Raw genomic sequence first — 27,041 nt, forward strand, 5'->3', positions numbered from 1 at the left:
GAGACAAAAGGATGTAGCTGCCAACAGCAATCAAACTGATGGGGTACTATAAGCAACACTTGCACTAGAATGTATAAAATACATACCGTGTCCTTTCACAAAAACACTAACAGAATGCACATAGTTCTTCCATGAATGCACCTATCGATCAATGGAGGTTTGGCCTTAAGGACCCCAATGTGCACAACAACAAAGGATCCTAGGTCGCTTTGCCTTTTACCGCATAGAGTGGTTAGACTAGAGCATATGGTGCTTGAATGGGTAAATGTTTTGTTGGTAGAAGCCCCAATAATCATGTAGTAACAGCAAATCTTAGCAATAGGTCACCACTTCTAGTAATGAAAAAGCACTTAAGTAAAAAATAATTTGCAGAACTAATGCAGGTTTAGGGTAGGGTCATACGTACCGTATACGCTGCAGGAAGAAATTCAGGCAGTGCAAAATAGTCAGCGTACTTTGCCATGAGCAGGCACATAGGGCTTAACTACTGCAGCCCTTAGTGTGCCATTAAAGAAGGTACTGGGCCAACCTTTAAACCTTACGGCGCACACACAGGGCTGCGGTGGGGAAGCCCTAAGGTTTAATTGTAGGCCCAGCGCCTCCTTTGAGGGCACACTAAGGGCTGCGGCAGGGAAGCCCTGTGTGTCTGCTCATAAAATACGCTGCGTGACCCTACCCTTAATCTATTACACTTTAAGGGGACGTTCACACTAGAGAATCCAAAAGGAAATACGGCGAAACAGGGGGGGAATGTCGGAAGAGTTAAAGTTTGTTTTGTTACTTTTTGCAGCTCGGATACATGGGATTCTGAAAAATTACCACTACAGATCTCCTTTAATGGTCTGTATTTGCTGAGAAAATGTATTCAAAAATTCTGCAAATAGGGTTATTTTCACACGGAAGTCTCATTGACTATGGGCTTTTCCAGATGGAAAATTTTAATTATTTCTGCAAAATAAGGATCTGCCTCAGAAGATCTGCTAGGGAACCTCTGTAGTGAGCATTGAGCAGCAAAATCCCATTGAGATCAAGGGGATCCTGCACGCTGAAATTCTGTGGTGTGCATGGGCCAAATTTTTTTTTCTTGGTGATCTTTGTGATACTTGTGTACTGTGTTATGGAAAGGACTCTCCTTTACGGCCTTAAAGGGGTATTCCAGGAAAAAAAAATTGTTTTTTATATCAACTGGCACCACAAAAGTTAAACAGATTTGTAAATTACTTCTATTTAAAAAACCTTAATCCTTTCAATAGTTATCAGCTGCTGAAGTTGAGTTGTTGTTTTCTGTTTGGCAACAGTGCTCTCTGCTGACATCTCTGCTTGTCTTGGGAACTGCACAGAGTAGAAGAAAATTGCTATGGGGATTTGCTTCTAAACTGAGCAGTTCCCGAGACAGGTGTCAGAGAGCACTTAGAAGAGAACAACTCAACTTCAGATTAACTTAAGATTTTTTATAAAAAATATATATTTTTTCCTGGATAACCCCTTTAAACTCTGCTTATCTTTGTTAGGCTGTGTTCACATCACGTTTTATACCATACGGGAGCGCATACAGCAGGGGGGAGTTAAAACCTCGCGCTCCTGTATGCCTTCGTATGTGCTCCCGTATGTAATTCATTTCAATGAGCCGGCCGGAGTGAAACGTTCGGTCGGCTCATTTTTGCACTTTTACAACCGGACCTAAAACCGTGGTTGACCACAGTTTTAGGTCCGGGGAAAAAGCGCATACAGCGCAAAAATGAGCCGACCGGACCAAATGTTTCACTCCGGCCGGCTCTTTGAAATGAATTACATACTAGAGGTAAAAATTCCTTCCAGACTCCAAATATGGCATCAGAATAAATCCCTGGATAAACCTTTAGGGGAATTTATCATTGTATATAGAGCTGTTGCACATATTTTTGCGCAAAAAAATACACAAGTGTTTTTTTTTGCGCAAATTTTTATAGAATTCTTCATCTCCTTGTCTATGGTTAAGTTTACCATAGAGCATTTTCTACTGTAGAATCACATTTACTAACTTTTTTTTGCACAAACAGCATTTTCTTGTGCAAATACACACCACCTCGGACGACAAGTACCAAAGTGTCTATTTTGGCACAGTAAGGGCTGCTACTCCCATCATGGACAGACTGCCCATGATGGGAGTTGTAGTCCAGGGGCTGAGGTGCAGATCCCAGCAGGTCATTCTGCAGAGACCCGCTGCGATCCGCATTTATTAACTGTACAAGCCGGCAGTACATGAGGCTACACTGTGGTGCATGCCGCTCCTGTATACACAGTCATAATTCCCCTGCCGGGAGAGCCCTGATTGGTCAATAGCTATTCACCAGAGCTCCCCTCTCCCGGCGGGGATTATGAATTATCAGAACTGAATATAGGATCGGCGCAGTGTAGCCACATGTACCGCCGGCTTGTATAGTTAATACGGATCGCCAGAGAATGATCTGCACCTCTGCCCTTGGACTACTACTCCTATCATGGGACAGTCTGTCCCATGATGGGAGTAGTTGAAGTACGGCAGCGCTGAGGGTTGGCACTTACACTTGCCGCAGCTGTGGGACTTTTTGGACTACTACTCCCATCATGTACACACTCTGCCCATGATTGGAGTTCTAGTCCCAGGGCTGAGGTGCAAATCGCACTGGGTCATTCTGCAGAGACCCACTGCGATCCCCATTTCAGTTAAAAAGCATGCGTCTACAATGCACTGCCCGCCGGCTTCTATATACACTGTCAATTCATAATCCCCGCTGCTGGGAGCTCTGATTGGTCAAAAGCTATTGACCAATCAGAGCTCCCATCTCCCGGCAGGGATTATGAAACGTGACAGTGTATATAGGAGCCGGCGTAATGAAGAAAACTGTGCCCTGTAGCGGAATGTGATTTTGAACTTTTGTAGACAATTTGAAAAAAATGCTCATAATATAAGACTTCCAATGTAGTAATAAAGTTAAAGAATGTTTAACAAATGATGCCATCATAAATAAACATGTGGGTGTGAATTAATAACTAAATTTGGTATGACTATCTTACAAGAGTTTCAAACCGAGAAATGAAAATTTTTCCAATTTTTCACAATATTTTAGAGTTTTTCACAAAAATCGCTTCATGTATCAACAAATATGTCTTGAAAAAACAAACCTCTGAATCACTTTGCCAGGTAAAAGCAGTTCAGAGTTACCACTTAGAGACATGTTAGATTTAAAAAAAACGGACTGTCATGAAGGCCAAAACTAGCTGGGTCACACTTTCAATTTTAACCTTTTTGCTATGTATATAGTTAAAGAACATTATGGGGTTAGTTTTACTCTTTGGCAATGAGTTAGTGTATTTTTGTGGCTCTTATCTGTTTGTTTTTTTTTACATTTTTTCTCTATAGCTTTTTAATGCTTCTTCACTGCCATCCTGTTTTAGTAGATGAAATGCTTTATTTTTTGTCATTTATTGCCTCTAACATTTTTATTTATCCATATTGGTTTTCTAAGGTGGCTGCGGTTGGGCTGCTGAAGTTAAACAAGCGGCGGCTGCAGCGAATGATGAGTGACGTCCCTGATGCCGTGCAGCCGGCAGAGGACGTCACTCATCCTGCTTCACTGACCACAGCCCGCAAGATCCGACACTGGACCTAGCCTGCCGAGCGTGGCTAGGTAAGGAAGATGGGGGGAAAAAAAAATATATATAAAAAACAGGGGGGGGGGGGATGTGAAGGGGGGCATGGGTGTAAATGTGCCACAGGGGATGATAAAAGGGGAGGAATGATTTGGCACTGGAAGGGGAGGGGCCCCAAACTGAAGTTCAGGCAAAATCAAAGTTAGAGGGATGATATGGCATTTAGTCATTTATCTTATGTTTTTTTTAACTTAAATTTCCCTATTAAAATGGGGGTGCGCGTTATACGCCAATAAATACGGTACATCTTACAGTGAGAATTTAAGATCTTTTTAAAAGTCTCCCATTTAGTGTCAGTATTCTTGTTTGAGGACATTATCACAATTTATATTGTTAAGGGCTTCTCTGAGTTGATCAAACTTTGTCTTCCTAAAGTTCATTGTTTTTGTGGCCCCTCGCGACATTCCCTTATTGAACAAGTTATACTGTACTATATTATGATCACTATTTACTAGGTATCCTTCTACTTGCACATTAGTTACTCTGTCAGGTCTGTTGGTTAATATTAAGTCCAGTAGGGTGCCCTTTCTGGTTGGGCCCTGCACCATTTGGGACAGAATTGTCTTTAGCTATAGTCAGAAACCTGTTTCCTTTATGAGATTCACAGGTCTCAGTCTCCCAGTTTATATCAGGATAGTTAAAGTCCCCCATTATCATCACCTCTTTCTGATTTGCTGCCTTGTTTATTTGCCTCAGTCATTGATCTTCTGCCTCTTCTATTATGTTTGGTGGCTTATAGCAAACCCCTATCAGAATAAAAAAATTTTATCTCCAAATATTTCTACCCATAATGACTCCACATTGTTTCCCTCTTGTATATCCTTCCACAGTGCGGCCTTCAGACTGGACTTTAAAGACAAACTCCTCCCCCTTTCCGATTTGTCCGATCTTTCATGAATAGACTATAACCCTGTATTTTGACCGCTCAGTCACAGCTATCGTCCAACCAAGTCTGTTATACCCACTATGTCCTAATTTTCCTCAGAAATCAACCAGCCAGTTCCTGTTTTATTGGTCAGACTTCTGGGATTAGTCAACATGCAATTCAATGGTGTATGTTTTTTCTTCCTATGAAGCTTATCCATATTTACTATTCTAACCCCTCCCTCCACGGTAAATTAATAAGTCCCCTCTCTATCTACACTATCTTCCCCCTCTAGATTGTTGGTTCCCTCCCCCCCCAGTCCCTAGTTTAAACACTCCTCCACCCTTCTAGCCATCTTCTCCCCAATCACAGCCCATCTCTACGGTCGAGCCCAAACCCCTCCTTCCTACACCAGCTTCTGAGCCACTTGTTTACCTCCCCAATCTCCCACTGCCTCTCTGGTGTGGCTCGTGGTACACGTAATATTTCAGAAAATGTTACCTTGGAGGTCCTTGCCTTAAGCTTGCAGCCTACCTCTGTCATTGGTGCCAATTTGTACCATGACAAGTCCTCTCCAGCCCCACCCAGCAGAATGTCAACCCGATCCACAATGTGCCGAACTAGAGTGCCAGGAAGACAACACACTGTTCAGCGATCCTGGTCTGTGACAGAAGTAATTTACAAATCTGTAACTTTCCTGGAGCCAGTTGATTTAAAAAAAATATATATAAATAAAATTTTCCCCTGGAATACCCCTTTAATTTGTTGTTTGCACAACAGTTCAGTACTAGTCTTTAAAATATATATATATATATATATATATATATATATATATATATATATATATATATATATATATATATATATATATATATATATATATATATAAATTTGTTTCTATGTGGCATACACATTACTACATTGTGAAGGTCACAAAAAAAAATAATTTGAAAATATCACTGAATACAGAAAATCCAGATCCTTGAATCTGAATTTCACTACAGTTATATTATGAACAGCACTATTACTAGACGTCCTTGGATTGTGTATTGTAAATATAACAAAGCTTCAAGGCTAAATGATACAGTTCATGAGATGCATAGTGGTGCAGAGCTCCCATAATAATGGAGAGACCTTTACCGATATCAATCTGCTCAACAGCCTCCTCCACCGTCACACCAGGTGCAGATACAGTCTTCACAAAGGGATACAAGTTGCAGACAACCACCCTGCAAAATAAAAAAAATAAATCTAGCAAATTGCAACACACACATAAAAAGGGGTTCAGCTGATTCTACTTGAAAAATTATGTACAATGGCCATGTTAAAATTTAAAGCGTGTGATGTGACCAAACAGCAATTAGATTTTTTTACGTTTACGCCGGATGCTGTCATTATTAATGATCCTTTACAGAAACCTGCGTAAATTTGATATTGCCGCATGGGTAACTGTCTGACCTATTAAAATAAAATGTTAAATGATTAACTAATACATTTAATAGTTCAGACAGTTTGCCATGCGGTAGTATCAAATATGTAAAAGAAAAAGTTATTTTCCTTTTTTGTATAGCAATAGGAAAAGGGGGAGCTAATTTTTATGGGGGGGGGGGGGGGAGCGGTTAACTTTTTTTGTTGCTTTTTTTAATATAGCACTCCTATACACATGGGGATATGTGCAGACTGCAGAGCATTGCTTTTACAGACCCTAGGGTGCAATGCTATGCAGTCTGCACATACACACACACACACACACACACACACACACCCTCCCATGTGTATAGCAGTGTATGTACATTCCTATACAGATGGGGGTATGTGCAGAGCATTGCACCCTTGTTCCCACTTTAGACAGCACTCACCTGCGGCTGTCCTCTGCCCCGTTCTCCTGTCCTCCCGTCCGCATAATGTCGTCCAATGGAGGAGCATGTGGCATTCACGTCACTCTGCTTCCTCCATAGCATTACGCTGGGCGCGGGGGAGGAGGTGGTGTGACGTGTGTGTCACATGTGCCTCCATGGGACAAGCAGGTATTGGGGACACTGAACGAGTCCCCGATACCATGCAAATTGCTAGTATTTGCCCGATACATCCATTCGCTGCCACCGCCCGACATGTCCCTGCTGCTGCTCTACTACTAGCACAATTAGCGCACCGCCGAGACATGTCTAGTCTCTGCTGCTTATCTCCTTGGGTACAGAGATGAGCAGCAAAGAATAGATGTGTCCCGGCACTGCGCTAATTGCGCTAGGAGTAGAGCAGCAGCAGGGACATGTCGGGAGGAGTCGGTGAATGACATGTCAGCTTCATTCACTGCGGACAACAAATCAAGCGATTATTCGATAACGGGATTCATCAACAACGAATCCTGTTATCGAATTTAATCGATTTTATCAATTAATCGTTGCAGCTCTAATATACACACACCCCTATTTATATTCCAAATATAATGTAACCAAACATTTGCAGGCTCTCATCTCTACTCAGGAAGGAAACCTAAACTGATTTGGTTTACAAACCTGACATAGCTGAAACCTAATCTGGTTAGATCTGCCTGATCTTCAGAGGTGCTTCTCGCTAGGATACCTGACAAAAAACAGATCATAACCAAATATCAATTAGGTTCAATATCAAACATTTACTGCAGTAGTTCCAAAAAGATTAATTGTACTCACAGTAAAATCTCTCGTAGCCTTCATTGGGGGACACCTAACTGATGGGTATATGTTCTTGCCACTAGGAGGCGCTGACGCTAGGAAAAAGAAAAGTAGTCTCCTCCCTGGCAGGATATACCCACCCACATGCAGTGATGCAACCAGTTTTGTCACAAAGTAGTAGGAGAAGCCCGAGAGGAAATAAGTCCGAAGGACCCTAGAAAGGAATCCCGGAAACAACCCAAGAACCGGAAAAAGAAGAAATGGGTGGGTGTCCCCAATGAAGGCTACGAGAGATTTTACAGTGAGTAAATAAAAAATAATAATAATTAATAAAATAAAATAAAATCCTTCTCTCGTTCGCTCTTCATTGGGACACCTAACTGATGGGACGTACCAAAGCAGACCCCTAGGGTGGGAAAAAAAACACCAGCAAAAAGGGAGAGTCCCAAGACTGAACTCGCATGGTCCATGGACGAGTCCCCAGGACGGAGACATACTAGGCCCAGAACAATGAGTTCCTGTAAGGTCTCCCATCCAAGGAGAAGGACCAGAACACCAAGGGAAAAAAAGTCCATCCTCTGCAGAGAGCCAAGGTACCTGGGTCAAATAGAGCGACAAGAAACAGCAGGAAAAATGGAACCAGATGCTCGCGAAAGCGACACCACAGCATTGCAGAGCAGAGTCCATCAAGGGAACCAACAGTGATAGAATAGAGTGGTCCGAGAAGACCTGAGCAGCCTCAAGAAACATCCCGTCAGAACGGAAATGGAGGACAACCATAAGAGCCCAGCTGGGACTCCCAGGGTCCAGGCATAAGAAGAATTACCCAAGACGACCTGGGGTCAATGAAGTACGACTGATCCAGACAAAAGGGAACGAAGAACCTGATAGTGGTGGAGCTAAGCCCACGCCCCCAACTCCAAAGGGAGCAAGCCGCCATGGTGGGGAATATAGACCCCCACTTTACTGCTGTAAGGATGGGGACATGTACCAGTCCCCGTCCAGCAACACATTTGCCGCACTAAATTTGCGGGAGCGTACAGGACCCTCTACGAAGACTGGGGCGGAGCTAAGCTCCGAGCCCCCATCCGGGAGCGGGGTCCCGCTGTGAAGAAAGACGGGGGCGGAGCCAAGCTCTGAGTCCCCGTCCCGCTCTGAAGAAAGGACGGGGGCGGAGTTAAGCTCCGAGTCCCCGTTGAGAGCGGGGTCTCGCTGGAAGACAGACAGGGGCGGAGCTAAGCTCTGAGTCCCCGTCCGGGAGCGGGGTCCTGCTGAGAATGAAGATGGGGCGGAGCTAAGCTCCGAGTCCCTGTCCAGGAGGGGGGTCCCGCTGAGAAGACGGGAGCGGAGCTAGGCTCCGAGTCCCCATCGGATCCCGCTCTGGAGAAAGACGGGGGCGGAGCTAAGCTCCGAGTGCCCGTCGGGAGCGGGGTCTTGTTGGAAGAAAGATGGCGGGAGAGTTGTTGATCGCGGCGCGAGGGACGGCAGTGCCCGGCACGAGGCAGTGCGCAGATGCGCGACCGCCGCCTGGGGGTAGGCGGCCGGGGCTACACCGGCCGTAACCCCAACCGGCAGTACAGCTCCCTGCAGCGCGCCAGTCCAGAGAGCACGCTGTGGGGATGGAAGGGGGCGGAGCTAAGCCCAGTCAGGAGAGGCAAAGAATCTCTCCCCCGTCAGTGCTCTGAAGGCAGCGCCGGCAGAGAGCCTCCCCACAGCTGAAAACCCCAGGTTCCCGCTCTGAACACGGGAAGAAGGGGGGAGGAGTTACCTGCCTCCATTATGGCTTCGGCCGCTGGTCAGTACACTGAGATGGAGCCGTGACTGTGGAGGAATGAATAAAGGGAGCTGCCACAAAAACCGGAAGCTGCCCGAGAAAGTGACACTAACAGTGAGAGCCCCGACCCCATTAAACATCGGGCCAATGACCCCATAAACCGCCCCCACAAGGAAAGGAATAAACCCTTAAGTCCCATGCAGGGAAGGGAGGGAGGGCAACATACTCACCCGATCATCTTTACATACTCCCCTATCTTCACATACTCACCTAAGACGTCTTCAGCCAGCATTTTAGACACCTGCATCACATCATGCTGCTACAGCCCAAGACGAGCAGGAAAAATAGGGGGGACCTGGACCCGCAGTGCAACCCCAGGCACTGGCCGTTGGCGGGAAGGGGTTAACAGTGCATTGGAATCTTCGTCAATGTCTCGTGCCCCTTAGCCGCATATGGGGGGGGAACAGGTAGCGACATTCTCCTGAACCCCCACCTGAAAAAGGGAAACAAAAAGGAGTAGAGAACCTGACTAAACAGCCCTTACTAGAAAAAAATAAAACACAAGGTCTGGAGAGCTCCAGACCTGCGTTTCCACCTCCTAACTGACACTAGATAAAACTGGTTGCATCACTGCAGGTTGGCGGGTATATCCTGCCAGTGAGGAGCTGACTTTATTTTCCTAGTGTCAGTGCCTCCTAGTGGCAAGAGCATATACCCATCAGTTAGGTGTCCCCCAATGAAGAGCGAACGAGAAAACTGGCTTTTAGTAAAATTATTTTTGTACAGCAAGTACTGTGTAAATGAGAACTATTTCTAAGAAACACTGCCCCACTCCAGTGTATAATAGTATCATTATGCAATGGAATGGAACCGTATTTAAAGAGGTACTGAAGTGGAGTGGAGTTAAATGTATCTCCTATCCAAAAGGACAGGAGATAAGCGATTTGGGGGGGGGGGGGGGGGGGATCGCACAGACACTTCCCTATTCTTTGGATGGGGGATAAATTATTTTTTTTAATTATTTTTTGTTTTACACTCCAGCACTGTTAGTATGGATCTTAAACTTTATCTATGCATTTTTAAACTTTCTGGGTTCAGCAATACTGGATACAGACAGACACTCTATAGTCCTATTGTGTGTATTGTGTTACAAATCTGCCTCATCTTTGCTTTTAGCACCCACATTGAAATAGGTACACTAATTATTTTTCTAACATCTGTAATAAAGTTGCCTAGACTTCCACCAATCGCTTAAAGTTGCAGATAATGATGCACAGTCCTTTATATTTTGCAGATGCACCCGCCTGTACATGCTTTTTGCTCTGCGCAATGTGGGGAGCTGAAGCGAGAGTTTTACAATTTTAGACTGAGGGTCTAGGAGACTTCTGGCAAGTCCATATACAGCTTGCTTAGGCTTCCCAAGGTGCACAGAGCCAACATGAAGGGGGGTACAGCTTGTATAGCTGAATACTTCTGTCCCTTCATTTTAGCAGTCAGTGGGGGTCTCCGTACACGGACCCCAATTAAACCTCTGATATGTCAGAAGTTTATAAGTACAGTTTAAATCCTACACTCCTGGCTGACCTTGTCCTTATCTAAACAAAACTGCAGAAAAAACAAAAATGTTAGCTTATTGTGACTACACTTGAATTTTTCAAAATGCAGACAACTACATTGGGGGGGGGGCCGAATATTTTTTCCTTACAGAGGAGCACAAAGCTGGAACTACACACAGACTATCATACTTACGTCTCCGATTACAGAATAGGTTTTGTGCAATTGTCAAGACCGCATTGGCCCAAGCTTTACTTTTACATTCTTCAAACATTGAAATCAAAACATCTATACGAGCGCCCTGGGACACGACCTCTCGAACCCAAGCATCCTGAACTTGTGCCAGCCAAATGTCCTGAAAGAGGGACAGGCGACCACCCACCCAAGGGGAATGCTCAGATGGGGGCGCACCCTCAGGCAGTCGGAGGCTTGAGAGTCCTAGATTTGGAAGAGGGGCAGTTGGAAAGAGGCCCCGACTTCCATGAGGAGAGAGTCTTGAAAGTGGGTGCCCTCCTATCCTGAGTGGCCGCCGGTTTGTCCTGGCAGCCTGAGAAACAAAAGGGGGGGAAAAGGAGGAAGTCTTCCGCCGCGAGTCCGAATGACAGACTATTTTGGGGTAAGCGGGAACTCTTGCTCCCGGTAGCCTCAGATATGATCTCATCTAGGAGTTTACCAAAGAGTGGAGACCCCAGGAAAGGCAGCTCAGTAAGGGAGCACTTAGAAGCCGCATTTGCATTCCAAGCGTTAAGCCACATCGAACTCCGAAGAGCCACCAGATTGCCCGAGGCAAAGGTAGCACAGCGAGCCGACTCAGAGGCCAAGCATATGTAGTCCCCAGCATTAGCGATCTGTTGAGCTAGCTCTGCATAATCGCCGGGGGAGGCGCCTTAAATTCCACTGGCGCAATTGACCGTCCCAAACCAAGAGAGCCTTAGATATCCAAGTGGAGGCAAAGGCCAATTTCACCAAATTTTCAATACATTTATCCGAGGGGTCTTTAAGAGGCTGCATCAGAGTAGTGGATTTAGACAGCCGTGATAGGAGAGGGTCCACTGAAGGAGGAGAGGACCACTTTGTAACCAGATCTTGAGGAAAGGGAGAGAGCTCGGAGCTTTAGACCCATGGAAGCGCTTATCTGGATGCTTCCAAGCCGCCTCCAACAGCTCGTCAAATTCAGTCTGTGGGCTGAAAACTTGGGGAGCCCGACGTGCACGGCAAAAGGACATCTCTGGACCACGCCTGAAGTTCCTGGGTCCTGCAGGTGGAAGGTGTCCCTGACAGCCGACACTAGACTGTCCACCATATCTGACATACGGGAAGTTTCTTCCGAGTTAGGGGGAGGATCCGGATCAGAGTCCACAAGCTCCCCTGGGGACTGGGAGCGCACCATAGGAGTTCTAGAACTGGTGGAGGTGGACTGGGAGCGTGGAGACCGGGAGCACACTGGGTGACCGGGTGCGGCGGTGGTACCTGGAGGAGGTGGAGAGAGCAGGAGCGGTGGTGAGAGGACCCCTTGCGTTCCAAATCAAGGGAGGAAGCGGAGGAAAGGCGACCCAGACGGCCACTGGAGCGCCATAGGGAGTGGAGTCTCCCTATGAGACGGACGTAAGGAGGACCGCCCCAAGGCGGAGACCACCTCGTGGGACACCCTGGTTGTGTTTCTCCCGGGCACCTTTTTTAAACAGTGTGATTGTTTTAATTTATCATGCCTGACGAAGAGTCCTGCCCAGACTCAAAACAGTTTGGTGCACACTATACAGGGTGGGCCATTTATATGGCTACACCTTAATAAAATGGGAATGGTTGGTGATATTAAACTTCCTGTTTGTGGCACATTAGTGTATGTGAGGGGGGAACTTTTCAAGATGGGTGGTGACCATGGCGGCCATTTTGAAGTCGGCCATTTTGAATCCAACTTTTTTTTCAATAGGAAGAGGGTCATGTGACTGTTTTTCTTGTGAAATTCCCAATAAGTTTGATGTGTCACATGACCCTCTTCCTATTGAAAACACAAAAGTTGGATTCAAAATGTCTGACTTCAAAATGGCCGCCATGGTCACCACCCATCTTGAAAAGTCCCCCCCCTCACATATACTAATGTGCCACAAACCGGAAGTTCATATCACCAGCCATTCCCATTTTATTAAGGTGTATCCATATAAATGGCCCACCCTGTACAATAAAATTGGAAGCTTTTCCTTGCACATGACTATGTGTCTGGGATCCCATTCTTTGAGAGGGGAAGCACCACTGGCAAAAATCCTGTTTTCTTCAGATGCTATCCTCACGCTGTCTGCTCAAGTTATCATCGTCTCCTTGCTTTGGCTTAAAAAACAAACAAAAAAAATCCTTAAAAGCCAAGCAGTTTTCCTCACAAGACTGAGCTCAATTTGATATATTTTCTTCAATGAAGGGCTACTTCATTAGGAAACACCCATCAAGGTATAGGACATCCTCTGGGACTTTAAAGGAAAACCGTCTGCTTTCTCCCCCCACACTAACCAGATGGAGAAAGCTGACGGTTTTCCTTTAAGATTGCTATACTTCATTATGGCACAGATTTCAATAGGTGCATGGGCCAATGTTCCTCCAGAACGGTTTCAACAGACAGGACAGCATTCTGGAGTTAATGCAATTCCCGTGAATGGTAGCAAGCTGCAGTAACCCAACATGGCCACTACATAATGTATGGAGCTATCTGCTTCCAGCTCCTTACAGTTTATGCAGGTGGCGTGGCTCTGGCAAATGGCTGATGTCAACAGGGTGGGTGTTGGTCCCCCACCAATCAAATATTGATTATCCTGAGTAGGATTATTTAAAGTCTATAACAACCCTATTAACTTTAGAGTAATTTGTATGCGCGCACCCCCCCCCCCCTTAAGAGCTACATATTTTAACAGCACACAACTAGTTAAGTAGTGCCATTATCCTCATGTATACAGATCTTACAAGCATTTCACTGGTTACCAGCCTTCAGATCTCACCTCCATGTACTGCAGGATGGAGGGTTTTCACACGGCCCCCCAGCATCTCAGGAAAACCAGTAAGTTCAGACACATCTCTGGAAAAGATGCAAAAGAAAACAAACTAAGAACAGCAAGAGATATTAACCAGTTCATATCCAGGGTAATTTGGGTCTTCAGAGTCAGAATTTTTATCTTTTTAGAACGCATTAAATGGCTAACATTTTTATCTGTTGTAAAGAGGGAGATTTATCAAAACCTGTAGAGGAAGAGTGGTGCAGTTACCCCTAGCAACCAGATTGCTGCTTTCATTTTTCTCAGGCCTCTAAAAATACAAGAAGCTATCTGATTGGTTGCTAGGGGCAACTGCACCACTCTTCCTCTACACAGGTATGATCAATCTCCCCCATAATCTTTACAGAAATTGTGTGTCATATGTAGGTTTGTGTCCAAAGCAGAATGATTGTTTCCTCCTGTATTAGACTCTGGAACCACTGAGAGCACAGCTGTTGCCAAGTAACAGAAGATCATACAGTGACACTTTAAATGTCGCAGCCAAAAGTGACTGCTGCATTTAGATTGTTGAGGGACCGCTAGCTGCCTTGTCAGGGCTCTGATTGGTTACCCAAGATTTAATATTACCTTCGTGATTACCAGATAAAGCATACTATTACAGCTAGCCATATGCAGGCTGTACTAGTAGATCACTGATCTGGTAGTACACTGCATCACAACTGTATTGCAGTGTACTGTATCAGCAATTGAGTAGGTTGAGAGCCTTCGGCTGTCCTGGCATGCTGAAAGTTGTTGTGCAACAGCTGGAGGCATACTGGTTGGAAAACACTGGTCTAAACTATAGAGGATAGGGGGAGGGTGGGCCAAGTTGGTGGGAGGAATGTAATTCAATAAGATCTCTAAAACAGGCACTTTAAATTCTAGGGGAGTCAGGAGATCTTCTCTAGGGCTGTTGCTAATGTTGATCTACTTTGGCTCTCTTTCCTTCACCTGTTTTCAAGAGTGCTATTTTGCTGTAAATAATGTTGCAATATGATGGCCAATGGCCATTTGAATCTATTCTGTTTGCAGCAGAACTAAAAACAATTAGAATATAAAAAAATAAAAATACACATATAAAATACATACATATACACACACACACACAATGCCAAAATGCTGATTTTTGATCACTGTTATGTACCCCATTTCAGCTCCCAACGATGAATGGCATATAAACAAACTCCCTCCCACTCCAAAGTGTTGTAATATTGCTCTATAAATCATTTTGATTCAAGAATGAGTATTGTACCATATCATAACTGATTTTATCGGTACAAATGGCACGACACTCATTAGCCAGTACTACAAGAGCCTTAATAAGATAGATATTCACCTGCACACTGATCAGGAAGAGGCAGTGCAGGGGAACCTACTGTTTGCAATTAATGCCGCTGTGGTTCCATTAACCCCCCCCCCCCCCCCCCCCTCTCTACAGCTAATTATAACCTTCTAGGATATATGAGAAGTAAAAGCAGCAACCAGTTATTATATCAGAAGACAAAACATTTATTTTCAATAGAGTTTTATTGAAGACCTAACACATCACACCAAAGACCTTGTATTTAGAGTTCCTTATTACCTGACAGTAAGACCGGCATCACGCAGACATTTTGCAGTTCCACCAGAGGCCACCAGGGAAAGTCCGAGGGAGCTCAACCGTTTGGCAAACTCCACAAGCCCGGTCTTATCAGACACACTGAAAAGAGCTGGAAAACAAAAATCAACTTCTACTTACTCCAAAAATCTTTATTTCCTGTTAGTCCTTATATTTATACAACCAGATCATTAAAAGCTGTTCTTACACTTTAGATACTTCATATCTGAGGGGACCCACCATGCTGGATTTTACACACCTGACCAATTGCTCACTTTAGAGATAAGCAGTACTTGATATGTATTTCAGCCGCTTATCCATTTCTCTATTACAAAGTATTTTGGTTGCTCAGTCATTTCATGCATGTTTATGAGAGGGTTTAGGGTCCGTGTAGACACTCATTCAGCATTACATATCTCCCATTCAGTTTTGATTCAACAATAAACTGCTACTGTTTTCTAAGATTAGTCTTTACAAATTGATCATGTAAAAAGGCAACTTCTAGAGGGTGTCTCAGACTATGGGGGAGATTTATCAAAACCAGTGCAGAGTAAGAGTGGTGCAGTTGCCCATAGCAACCAGATTGCTTTAATTTTTCACAGGCCTCTAAAAAAAAAAAAAAAAAAAAAAAAAAAAGAAGCAATCTGATTAATCGCTATGGGCAACAGCACAACTCTTCCTCTAGACAGGTTTTGATAAATCTCCCCCCTAAAAGACAAACCTGGAATCACCATCCCAATGATCAGCACTCTAAGGCTATGTTCACACAACGCAATATCCACACAGAGGCCGACATTTATCATTATCTGACTGTCTAGAAAAAGGCACAAAAAAGGAGCAAGCAGGGTTTGTGCTTTTTTGCGCCTTTTGGTTTACACATTTCTGCTGATTGTGAGTTGCAATCCACTGATTTTGGCCATACACATGATATGGAAGGGTTTTATGAACTGCGCCTTTTTGTGAAAAAGGCGCAAAAAAGGCACAAAGCCACCGAAAAGTCTGTAAATTACACCAACCCAGACTCAGCTATATGGTGTATGTGATTAGTAAAATTTCAGAAAATGTGACCTGCACAAAATTTATCAAATAAAATCAATCTGGTGCTCCTACACATTACCAGCACAAAAAAATTTAATAAAAAAATTAGTGCTGTTCTATTGGGTAGGTAAAGATTAAAAAAAATGAAATGTGATATCCACTTATTTTTTATGTTTTGACATTTCAAGAAAACAGTGACCCTTAAACGGTACCTGTAAACGTGAACTCCCAACTGTTCCTTAGATCAGGCATGGAGAGATGCAATCCTTGCTGTGTCGTCAGGTTGCCGAGTTAACCATACAATGCCCAGAACTTGTTTGGCATCATAGAGTTTCTTCAGCAACCCAACACCGTAGCGTGAATAGCATTTTTTCACACCAAATCTAAGAAACTGGCTGAAACTCCCCTTTCCAGGTACACTTTAAATGGTCACTGTCATTTCAAGTAACTTCCCTTCAGGTAATTCCTAATATCTGTCTCCAAATCCCATCACTGCATTCAGGTCATTTTCTAAGCATATCAGTTTTGGCTTGGAATTAAAAATAAAAAACAAAACAGCAGCAGACCATGTTTTCCAGTTTGAGCCAAAAATCTGATAAATTTGGAAAATGAACTGAACGTTCGGGTCACTGCATTGAATGGGGCCCCGAGTCGATTTGAGAACGGAAACATTGGTAGTCAATTTAGAGTTTCTGCTGGCGTATCCATGCCTTGGAAGTACAAATCGTGATAAATTCAGCATTAAAGGGGTTATCTGGTAAATAAAAACATGTCCTGTTGACAGGGGTTAAAGGGGTACTCCGGGGAACTAAACCCATAGCCCATCCTTTCCCTCTCACCAACCTACTTGTCTAAATATCATTAGCTATGTACAGCTGTTTCCCTCTATGTAGGCAGCAGTGATGGAAAATTTTTTAACGAAATACATTTTTTTAAACAGGGATCAATTTATGTGGGCGGGCAGAGCACTAAAAATATAGCGACAATAAAAACGTAGTGTGTGTTTTTCACTTTTTCCTTTATTTTTAGGTAGTAATACTACTCCCAGCATGGAACACTGTTCCATGATGGGAGTAGTACTTCCTGAAGTAATAGATCGCCCGGGGGTCACTACTGACACCCGATGCGATCGTTCATAATATAGCAGAGATGTGGAGCGGCTCTATACAGCGCTCGCATCTCTGCACTATACTCCGGCCAGTTATGTGAATAGAAATTCACATCACTCATTCATATTTTCGATCTCCTGTACAGGGCCCCCGACATCCCGCAGGAAGGGGGCGTGTTGACCACCGCACGAAGTGCGGCTGACACGCCCCCTCAATACAACTCTATGGTAGAGCCGGAGCGCTGCCTTCGGCAATCTCCGGCTCTGCCATAATGTAGTATTGAGGGGGCATGTCGGCCGCCGCTTAGTGCGGTGGTCAACACACACTCTGGCTAGCGAGCCAGGGCCCCGTACAGAGAGATCCCCTATACTTAGGATAGGGCTTCAGTTTTTCACCACTGGACTACCCCTTTAACTGCAGGTACTACTGCTCCCAACATGGAGCACACACTGCTGCATGCTGGGAGCTGTAGTACTTGCATTAGACAGATCGCAGCAAGTGTCACTTCTGACACCCGATGCGATTGCCCTATATAATGTATAGATGCGACCGCTCTTCTATGGTCCCCTGCACTGCTGTATATACATACCTATTCATATTTCTCACACAGAGTTATGATTGGCTGGAACTATCTGGCCAATCACAGCTCTCTGCGGGAAATATGAATAGGTGTATATATACAGCAGTGCAGAGAACCATAGAAAAGCATCCGTCCGCATTTATATTGTACAGAAGGATCGCAAAGGGTGTCAGAAGTGACAGCGATCTTTCCATTAGTACATGCACTACTACTCCCATCATGGAACAGTGTGTTTCATTCTAGAAGTGAAACCCACATACACCCATTACATTTTTATTATTGTCGGCTACATTTTTAGTGCCCTGCCTGCCCACATAAATTGATCCCTGTTCAATGTATTAAAGTTTCATTATAATAAAGATACATTTCGTTAAATACAATTTTCTTCATCACTACTTAAAAAAAAAAAAAAAAAATTAATGGTACCCTACGAAATTTTATTAAAAAAAGAAAGGTATCTCCAGTTTTTTGGACCGCTAAAGTCCAAAAAAAAAAAATAAAAACCGCCTGCAAATACACCAAAAGTTAAAACCCACGTCTTTTTTTTCACTCCCATAGAGAAGAAAAGAAAAAAAAAAAAAAAGGGAAAAAACTGCCATAGGCTCAACATGCTGCGACTTTGCAAAGCCGCCAAGTAGCTTATAAATGGCAAAAAAATAAATAAAGTGTGAAAAACGCCAAAAGGATAAAAAAAAAAAAAAAAATGAAAAGCGCAAAGTGGAAAAAGAATTTAGCAATTTCTCATTGATTTACAGCATCTGGCAGCAGCGTTTTTGGGGGCAAAAAAAACATGTGGCAAAATTGGGTTCCCCCCAAAAAAAAACAAAATAAAAAATAAAATAAAAAAAAACACATGTGGAAACTCAGCTTCAGATCCACCTGGTCTCTGTGCAAAGCCCTCACTGAGACTAGCCCCCACCCTCCTGGAAGACAAACCACAGGGGAGATTATTTTTTTTTTAAACCTGTGCAAAGGATAAGTTGCCCATAGCAACCAATCAGCTTGCTTTCATTTTTAGCAAGGCCTCTAAAATGAAAGAAGCAGTCTGTTTGGTCGCTATGGGCAACTTTTCCTTTGCACAGGTTTTGATAAATCTACCCCCCCCCCCCCCATGTAATTTCTGGCTTCACAGCCACACCTCCCCTTCATGTGTGAGGATTTTGCCAAGAGAAAAACAGCCCAGCATCTCCTCAGCACATAATGCTGCTCTTTTCTTGCTGTAGATCTAATCACTGACTGCTGCCATTAAGAGCATAGCATGATTTATTGCTGGGAGAAGGATAGTTTACAAAAAAATAAAAACCTTTCAGTGTGTGCTGCAGACTGTTTACAACACAGCAGGCACACAGATAGTAAAAGCAATTAGATGGTAGCCATTACACAGGGCTGCAATTACTTCTGGGAGTTGTAGTCTGGCTGCAAGCAAGGAAAAATATTGAGACAACAGGGGCCACAGGATCTGGCAAAATCAAAATGATAACTACAGGGGACACAGAACAGGTATTGTGGTGGCTTTCAGGCATTTTTTATTTTTCTTAACTTCCCCGGAGCACCCTTCGGTTTTTAATAACTGCATAATCCCCTTTTTAAAGAATGGCTTATGCCATCCTCCTTAAATCCCTGGCCCACTGTATAAGCAGCAAACAAAAAGGTATACACATGTATATTTGCCTAGTAGATACCAAAAATACACACTTAGGGTAGGGTCACACTCAGCGCATTTGACACTGCGGATGTGCTACTGACCATCCCTAGAGTGTGCCTCCTGCTTTGTAGCAGCAATCCGTAACTATAAGCAGACACACGATACATGGGAAGCGTACTACGACATCGCGGCCGCTCTTGGCCTAGCTCAGGGAGTGTCCGAGTACACTGCGCATGCGCGCACAACTCACAAATCAATGTGTGTCTGCTTGTAGTGGCAGATTGCTGCTATGAGCAGGCAAAGCAGGGCACATGGGCACAGCAGGAGGCTCACTCTAGGGACTGTCAGTAGCGCATCAGCATAGTCAAATACGCTGCGGATGTGCCACGTGTGTCCCTACCTTTAAAGGAGAACTCTGATACATAAGTACTAAGGGGGAGATTTATCAAAACCTAAGGGAAGTTGCCCAGTTGTCCATAGCAACCAGATTGCTTTCATTTTTTAGAGGTCTTTTCAAAAATGAAAGACGCGATCTAATTGGTTGCTATGGGCAACGCATCAACTTTTCCTCTGGACAGGTTTTGATAAATTTCCCCCCCAAGTGTCTGATTGCAGGGAATCGGACTGCTGGGACCCCCACTTATGTACCGGAGTTCCCATTTACTACCCAGTGGCTCCATAGACACATCCAGAATATGTGCCAGGAGTATCTTCCAGCCTACTATATAAGCTGACCATACACCAAATGTGATGTGAACAAAGTTTTATACATTGATGTGCCAAATTAACCCATCTTGTGCCAGCCCATTCTGATGACCTTGTGATCCTTGGCTACATTGTACAGGAACTAGAGCGGAAAGAATTTATCTACAGCTGGAAGATCATGAGATTCTATCCGGATATCAAGCTTTAAGTGGTTAATATAACGAGACCAGCATGACTTCATATGACCCAACATACAACAAAGAAGCCTTCTGTAGGGGGGTCTTCAGGAGAAGCCTGGCGTTTCCCAACCAAGTTGCCTCCAGCTGTTGCAAAACTACAACTCCCAGCATGCCAGGACAGCCTTCGGCTGTCCTGGCATACTGGGAGTTGTGGTTTTGCAACAGCTGGAGGCACCCTGGTTCGGAACCGAGGGTACACACACTGATCAGAGATCAAAACTTGTGCAGAGGAAAACTTGCCCAGTTGCCCATAGCAACCAGCTTGCTTCTTTCATTTTTATGAAGGCCTATGAAAAATGAAAGAAGCGATCTGATTGGTTGCTATGGGCAACTGCACAGGTTTTGATAAATCTCCCCCATACCTATAAAAGATGATCACTGCAGTTATCACTCATTATAAAAGATAACTCCACATGTAAAGCACATTGTTCACACTGGACTGAAATGCTGCAGATTTGGGGTACATTCACATAGCGGACATGCTGCAGATTTGATGCGGCGTTCAATTATTCAACAAATCCAGAGGGATACGGTGTGAATGGGCCCCTAGACTTCCCTATTGACTTAAAGGGGTTATGCAGCTTAGAAAACCGTAAACGTAAACCCTATCCACAATGTCAGTTTGCACGGCCCCCACACGATCTCCTGCCTGGCGCGGTGGTCGTCGCACACGCTCCATTCATCTCCCTACAATCTGACACTTATCCCCTATACTGCGGATAGGGGATACATGTTCCTAAGCTGGACTAACATTTTAAAATCTGCAACAAATCTGCACAATTTCAGTCCTGTGTTTACTAAGAACAGTATCAAGGACTCTTAGTCCTGGCACAATGGGGGGGGGGGGGGGGAAGAGATCAGAACCTGTGCAGAGGAAAAAGGGAAATAGTTGCCCATGACAACCAGATCACTGCTTTCATAAAAAAAAAAAAATGAAAGTAACAAACTGATTGGTTGCTATGGGCAACTGCATGACAGGTTTTGATAAATCTCCAATGTATCAGATCAATGAAGCATCTCGGGCTCCAATATCATGAGAAGCCTCAAACTAGTGATACGTAGGACACATGTACGCTCAGCATTTCATCCATCACACATATACAACGGAACAGGCACGTGAATAGCGGAAAAGTTGTTTAGAAGAAACTGATACATTGATGTCTATAGATTCAGTAAGGGATATTACAGCAGGGTAATGAAGAATACATGAGGAGGCTGCAGGGCATCACCCGGATCATCTTACCCAGCTCTGCCATGTCTGCTCGCTGCTGTGCTGCGCTACACGTGGGAGCAGTCAGTCTATTCAGGCCTGAAGATGCGGGAGGCGGGACTTATAGATCTACGGAAAAAAGACGGACGCAGATATAATGTGGAGCCCTGATTGGGGAGGCGGGGTTAGGGGCGGAGCGTGTTGGGGGCGGAGTCAGTGTGTGACGGGATAGGTTAGTCTGTAAGCGTGTAATGGGCGGTATTAGCCTGTAATGGGCGGGCAGTGTCAGTCAGTGTAATGGGCGGGGTGGTCTCAGCGTGTAATGGGCGGGGCGGTGTAAGTGCGTACTGGGCGGGGCGGTGTTAGTAAGTGTAATGGGCGGGGCAGTGTCAGTCGGTGTAATGAGCGGGGTGGTCTCAGTGTGTAATGGGTGGGACAGTGTCACTCAGTGTAATGGGCGGGGCGGTCTCAGTGTGTAATGGGCGGGGCAGGGTCAGTCAGTCAGTGCGATGGGCGGGGCGGTATCAGTCAGTCAGTGTGATGGGCGGGGCGGTATCAGTCAGTCAGTGTGATGGGCGGGGCGGTGTCAGTCAGTCAGTGTGATGGGCGGGGCGGTATCAGTCAGTCAGTGTGATGGGCGGGGCGGTATCAGTCAGTCAGTGTGATGGGCGGGGCGGTGTCAGTCAGTCAGTGTGATGGGCGGGGCGGTGTCAGTCAGTGTGATGGGCGGGGCGGTGTCAGTCAGTGTGATGGGCGGGGTGGTGTCAGTGAGTCAGTGTGTCAGTCTGTCAGTGTGATGGGCGGGGCGCTGTCAGTCAGTGTGATGGGCGGGGCGGTGTCAGTCAGTGTGATGGGCGGGGTGGTGTCAGTGAGTCAGTGTGTCAGTGAGTCAGTGTGATGGGCGGGACGGGTTCTGTGTGCGATGCAGCGCTATATAGTCATCTATCTTGCGGCTTCTGCTGCTGTGATTTGCGCGGGATTACCGTCCTCACTGCACTGCGGAATGTGGATTAATGTACAGTGCGGTATGAGGAAGTGACATCAGTAATAACACGAAGGGAAACGGAAATAATGTTTTTTTAATTGAAATATATTACTGATGGATGGCACATGGCTGGTATCTCACCACCCCACATCAAGAGATTCAACCCTCCCCATCTGCCTGGGAGGGTAGGATAGTCCCCTCCCCCTCTCTTATTATTGGTTTAACCCTTATTTTTTGGCAGTTCATTGTTGCAAATTTTTGCACACTGGGTGAAACTAGGTCAAAACAACTTAAATGTAGAGTGCCATGGTTAGATTGGGTTTCCACACAGGGCTTGTTTTGTGCCGTTTTTTGGACAGCTGCCACTGTTTTTGAGCCAAAGTCAGAAGTGCATTCCAAAGAAATGGGAAATACACTGCTCCAAAAAAAAAAAAAAAGAAGGGAACACTAAGATAACACATCCTAGATCTGAATGAATGAATGAACTAATGGTATGAAATACTTTCTTCTTTACATAGTTGAATGTGCTGATAGCAAGCAGACACAGCAAACCTTCTTGCCACAGCTGGCATTGATGTGCCATCCTGGATGAGCTGCACTACCTGAGCCACTTGTGTGGGTTGTAGACTCCGTCTCATGCTACCACTAGAGTGAAAGTGACCAAAACATCAGCCAGGAAGCATAGAAACTGAGAAGTGGTCTTTGGTCACCACCTGCAGAACCACTCCTTTATTGGGGTGTCTTGCTAATTGACAATAATTTCCACCTGTTGTCTGTTCCATTTGCACAACAGCATGTGAAACTGATTGTCAATCAGTGTTGCTTCCTGAGTGGACAGTGTGATTTCACAGAAGTGTGATTGACTTGGAGTTACATTGTGTTGTTTAAGTGTTTCCTTTATTTTTTGAGCAGTGTATATACTGCTTCTTTCTGTTGGATCCACTTCTGGCTTTGGCCCAAAAACTGCAGAGGTAGTTTTAATTTAAAAAAAAAAAAAAACGTGTGGAAGCCTCACTTTAAAGTTTTGCGGTGCTCAGGGATTTATCAAGTGCAAATTTTTTACATTTATGAAATTTTTGCACAAACACCAATTTTTCCGCTCTCTCACACCAGCCCGGACCACATTTATATTTATCTATATCTAAAGCTGCATTCACATTACGTTTGCAGCCTATGGCTGATGAATCCGGCCGGACCGGCGCCAAAATCCATTTACTTTAATGAGCTGATCGGCGTCAAACAGTGACTCCAGTTGGCTAATTTTTGCCCCGTATTCGGTTTTCTGACCGGACCTAAAACCTTAGTATACTATGGTTTTAGGTCCGATCAGAAGACCGGATACCGGCCAAAAATGAGCCGACCGGAGTCCCGCGCCAGGGTACAGGAGCTACTGGTTTTCCCCTCCCCCAGCCAGATCCGGCAGCCGTAGACTACAAACGTAATGTGAAAGCAGCCTTATGTAATGTCCCAGTACAGGACATGGTCCTGCACTACACTTGGGCCCTGTCACGTTGGGTCCCTCACGTGACCTGGGGGCTCTCCTGCAGTGTCTCCCCTGCTGTTACTATAGTGTCATTTATTGTCATAGGATTGTAGTCAGTGTATTAATGTATAGCTAGTCTAAAGGACCTTTGAGAGGTCATCTAAAGGACCTGTGAGATGTCACATGTTATGTTTATGTTATTGTGGTGTCCCGCTACCGTACCTTGTACAGTACCTTGTGTGCTAAGTCCCCAAAGTCAGAGTTTCTGCATATCAGTAGGTTCCTCCTAGTGGGATAACCCCTTGTCACCTCTTCCTTCTTTAATTTTATGTGTTTGATGTGTATAATATGTATATAATTTATAGATATGTATAGTACTTCCAGGACCTTAGGTCACATGACTACTAAGCTTACTGTTAGGTTAAGCTTAAGGACCTTCCAGGTCATGTGAGTGGGTCATATGATGTACCACAATGCTTTGTGAAAGGACTGACAGTTGGTGGGAACCAATAAGCTATGAGCCTTCCCCCTTGCCATATAAGGGCGCTGTTACCCAATCATCACTCTCTTGGGTTCCGGACTAGCAGAGAGAGAGAAGCTCCGTGCATACCTTCAAGACAAATCTAGGCCTGAAGCCTGCTAACTTCAGCCCAATACAAAACCGTGAGTTCAACTGAACTCAATCTTAAATCTACATGACTACTGAACCTAAAACCAAACCCTAAATTCAGTGGAACAGCGTACAGCAAGCCTCAGAGCTTATTTCCCTATAAGGTCCCAACCAACTGTGAGGAACTTACCGTATTTATCGGCGTATAACACGCACTGGCGTATAACACGCACCCCCTTTTTAATAGGGAAATGTAAGTAAAAAAAAAAAATACATATAAGATAAATGAAAGACTAAATGCCATATCATCCCTCTAACTTTGATTTTGCCTGAACTTCAGTTTGGTCCCCCCTTCCAGTGCCACATAATTCTCCCCTTTTATCAGCCCGTGTGCCACATTTACACCCCCCCCCCCTTACCCTCTCATCATTCCCCACTGTCTTATCATTCCCCCACCCCTCTCTTATCATGCCCCCCTCTCTTATCATGCCCCCCTCTCACCATGCCCCCCTCTCATCATGGCCCCTTCTCACCATGCCCCCTTCTCACCATGCCCCCTTCTCACCATGCCCCCTTCTCACCATGCCCCCTCTCATCTTGCCCCTTTCTCATCTTGCCCCTTTCCATCATGCCCCTTCTCATCATGCCCCTTCTCATCATGCCCCCTTCTCATAATGCCCCCTTCTCACCATGCCCCCCTCACATCATGCCCCCCTCACATCATGCCCCCTTTTCATCATCCCCTTTCCCTCCGTTTTTGATATATACATTTTTCCCATCTTCCTTACTTAGCCGCGCTCGGCAGGCCAGGTCCGGTGTCGGGTCTTGCGGGCTGCGGTCAGTGAAGCTGGATGAGTGACGTACTCCGCCGGCTGTACAGCATCAGGGACGTCACTCATCATTCGCTGCATCCGCCGCTGGTCAGTGTGGTCGCCGCTGGCAGCCCAACCGCAGCCACCTTAGAATAGTCACAGCGGCAGCAGCAGCATTGAATGAGGGACGTCCCTGATCTTGTGCAGCGGAGCTAGCAGAGGACATCACTCATCCGGCTTCACTGACCACACCCGACACCAGACCTGGCCTGCCGAGCGCGGCTAGGTAACGAAGATAAAAAAAACAATACAATAAAAAGCAGAGGGGAAAAGAAGGAAAATGTAAAAAAAAACAAAGGGGGAACCGCGCGCTGGTCACTGATTTAAAGTGGCCGCGGCCAGGCTGCTAATCCTTAACAAGCAGCCGCTGCTGCGGCCACTTTAAATCAGTGACAAAAGATTTATCGGTGTATAACACGCAGGCAGACTTTTTGTCTTGAATTTAAGTTTTAAAAGTGCGTGTTATACGCCGATAAATACGGTAAGTCTGGTCCTTTGAAAAGACTGTTACTACTGTTAACTTGCATAGAAGTTGCAGTAAAGTTATTTCCAGTTTACTAAACCTCCGGTTGTGGACAATCCTTTATTCCTCCCTATCGTTCCTGGGACGGGTGGCGGTAGGATATATAAATACTGAGGAAAAACCCGCACCCTGGCATCACGACAGTTAAGGGTTAATCCAACACCCTTTCATCACTGCACAGCTACACCCTAACTACCCTACACCCCCACAAGCTAACCACATTATCACATGTTATGTCACCTATAAGGCAATATAACAAAGAATATGTTGCCGAGGCCACCCACTGGGAAAATTCAACACCAACAACAAAAGCGTCAGCAACAACGATGTATGAAACATTACAAAAGTTTATTTATTGAGAATAAAAAAATGCATCATAGCAATTAAAAAGCACAGTGTACACAGCTGGAAGAAAAGGCAGAAACATACAGGCTCAAGGTAAGGGGTATATGAATGCAAGGAACACTGACAAACGTTGCATAAACAAGGGACTCACATGAAAAGATGCAGACCATGCAATAAAGTTCAATATTTGAGTACAAATGCAATAGCAGTCAGAAAGAATTACCTTGGGGGTAGGTGCAGGTAACTACATGGCTCGGTTGTGGTAATATACCTCTGTAATTCTTTCTGACTGCTGTTGCATTTGTACTCAAATATTGAACTTTATTGCATGGTCTGCATCTTTTCATGTGAGTCCCTTGTTTATGCAACGTTTGTCAGTGTTCTTTGCATTCATATACCCCTTACCATGAGCCTGTATGTTTCTGCCTTTTCTTCCAGCTGTGTACACTGTGCTTTTTAATTGCTATGATGCATTTTTTTATTCTCAATAAATAAACTTTTGTAATGTTTCATACATCGTTGTTGCTGACGCTTTTGTTGTTGGTGTTGAATTATCACATGTTA

General features: G+C 44.8%; 1 protein-coding gene across 1 annotated transcript in view; it reads right to left on the reverse strand.

Moving 5' to 3' along the window:
• The window catches only part of ATIC (5-aminoimidazole-4-carboxamide ribonucleotide formyltransferase/IMP cyclohydrolase), a 59,921-nt gene extending 37,757 nt beyond the window's left edge, over positions 1–22,164 (reverse strand). Inside the window, exons 1-5 of the mRNA XM_056535210.1 lie at positions 21,693–22,164; positions 15,119–15,245; positions 13,504–13,580; positions 7,054–7,120; positions 5,678–5,766 (exon numbers count right to left, since the gene is read on the reverse strand). Coding sequence (XP_056391185.1) covers positions 5,678–5,766; positions 7,054–7,120; positions 13,504–13,580; positions 15,119–15,245; positions 21,693–21,705 — 373 coding nt within the window. The 5' untranslated portion in view covers positions 21,706–22,164. The remainder of the gene's footprint in view (positions 1–5,677; positions 5,767–7,053; positions 7,121–13,503; positions 13,581–15,118; positions 15,246–21,692) is intronic.
• Between the last annotated feature and the right edge of the window lie 4,877 nt (positions 22,165–27,041).

The sequence above is a fragment of the Hyla sarda genome, chromosome 8, assembly GCF_029499605.1.
Source record: "Hyla sarda isolate aHylSar1 chromosome 8, aHylSar1.hap1, whole genome shotgun sequence".
Taxonomy (NCBI): Eukaryota; Metazoa; Chordata; class Amphibia; order Anura; family Hylidae; genus Hyla; species Hyla sarda.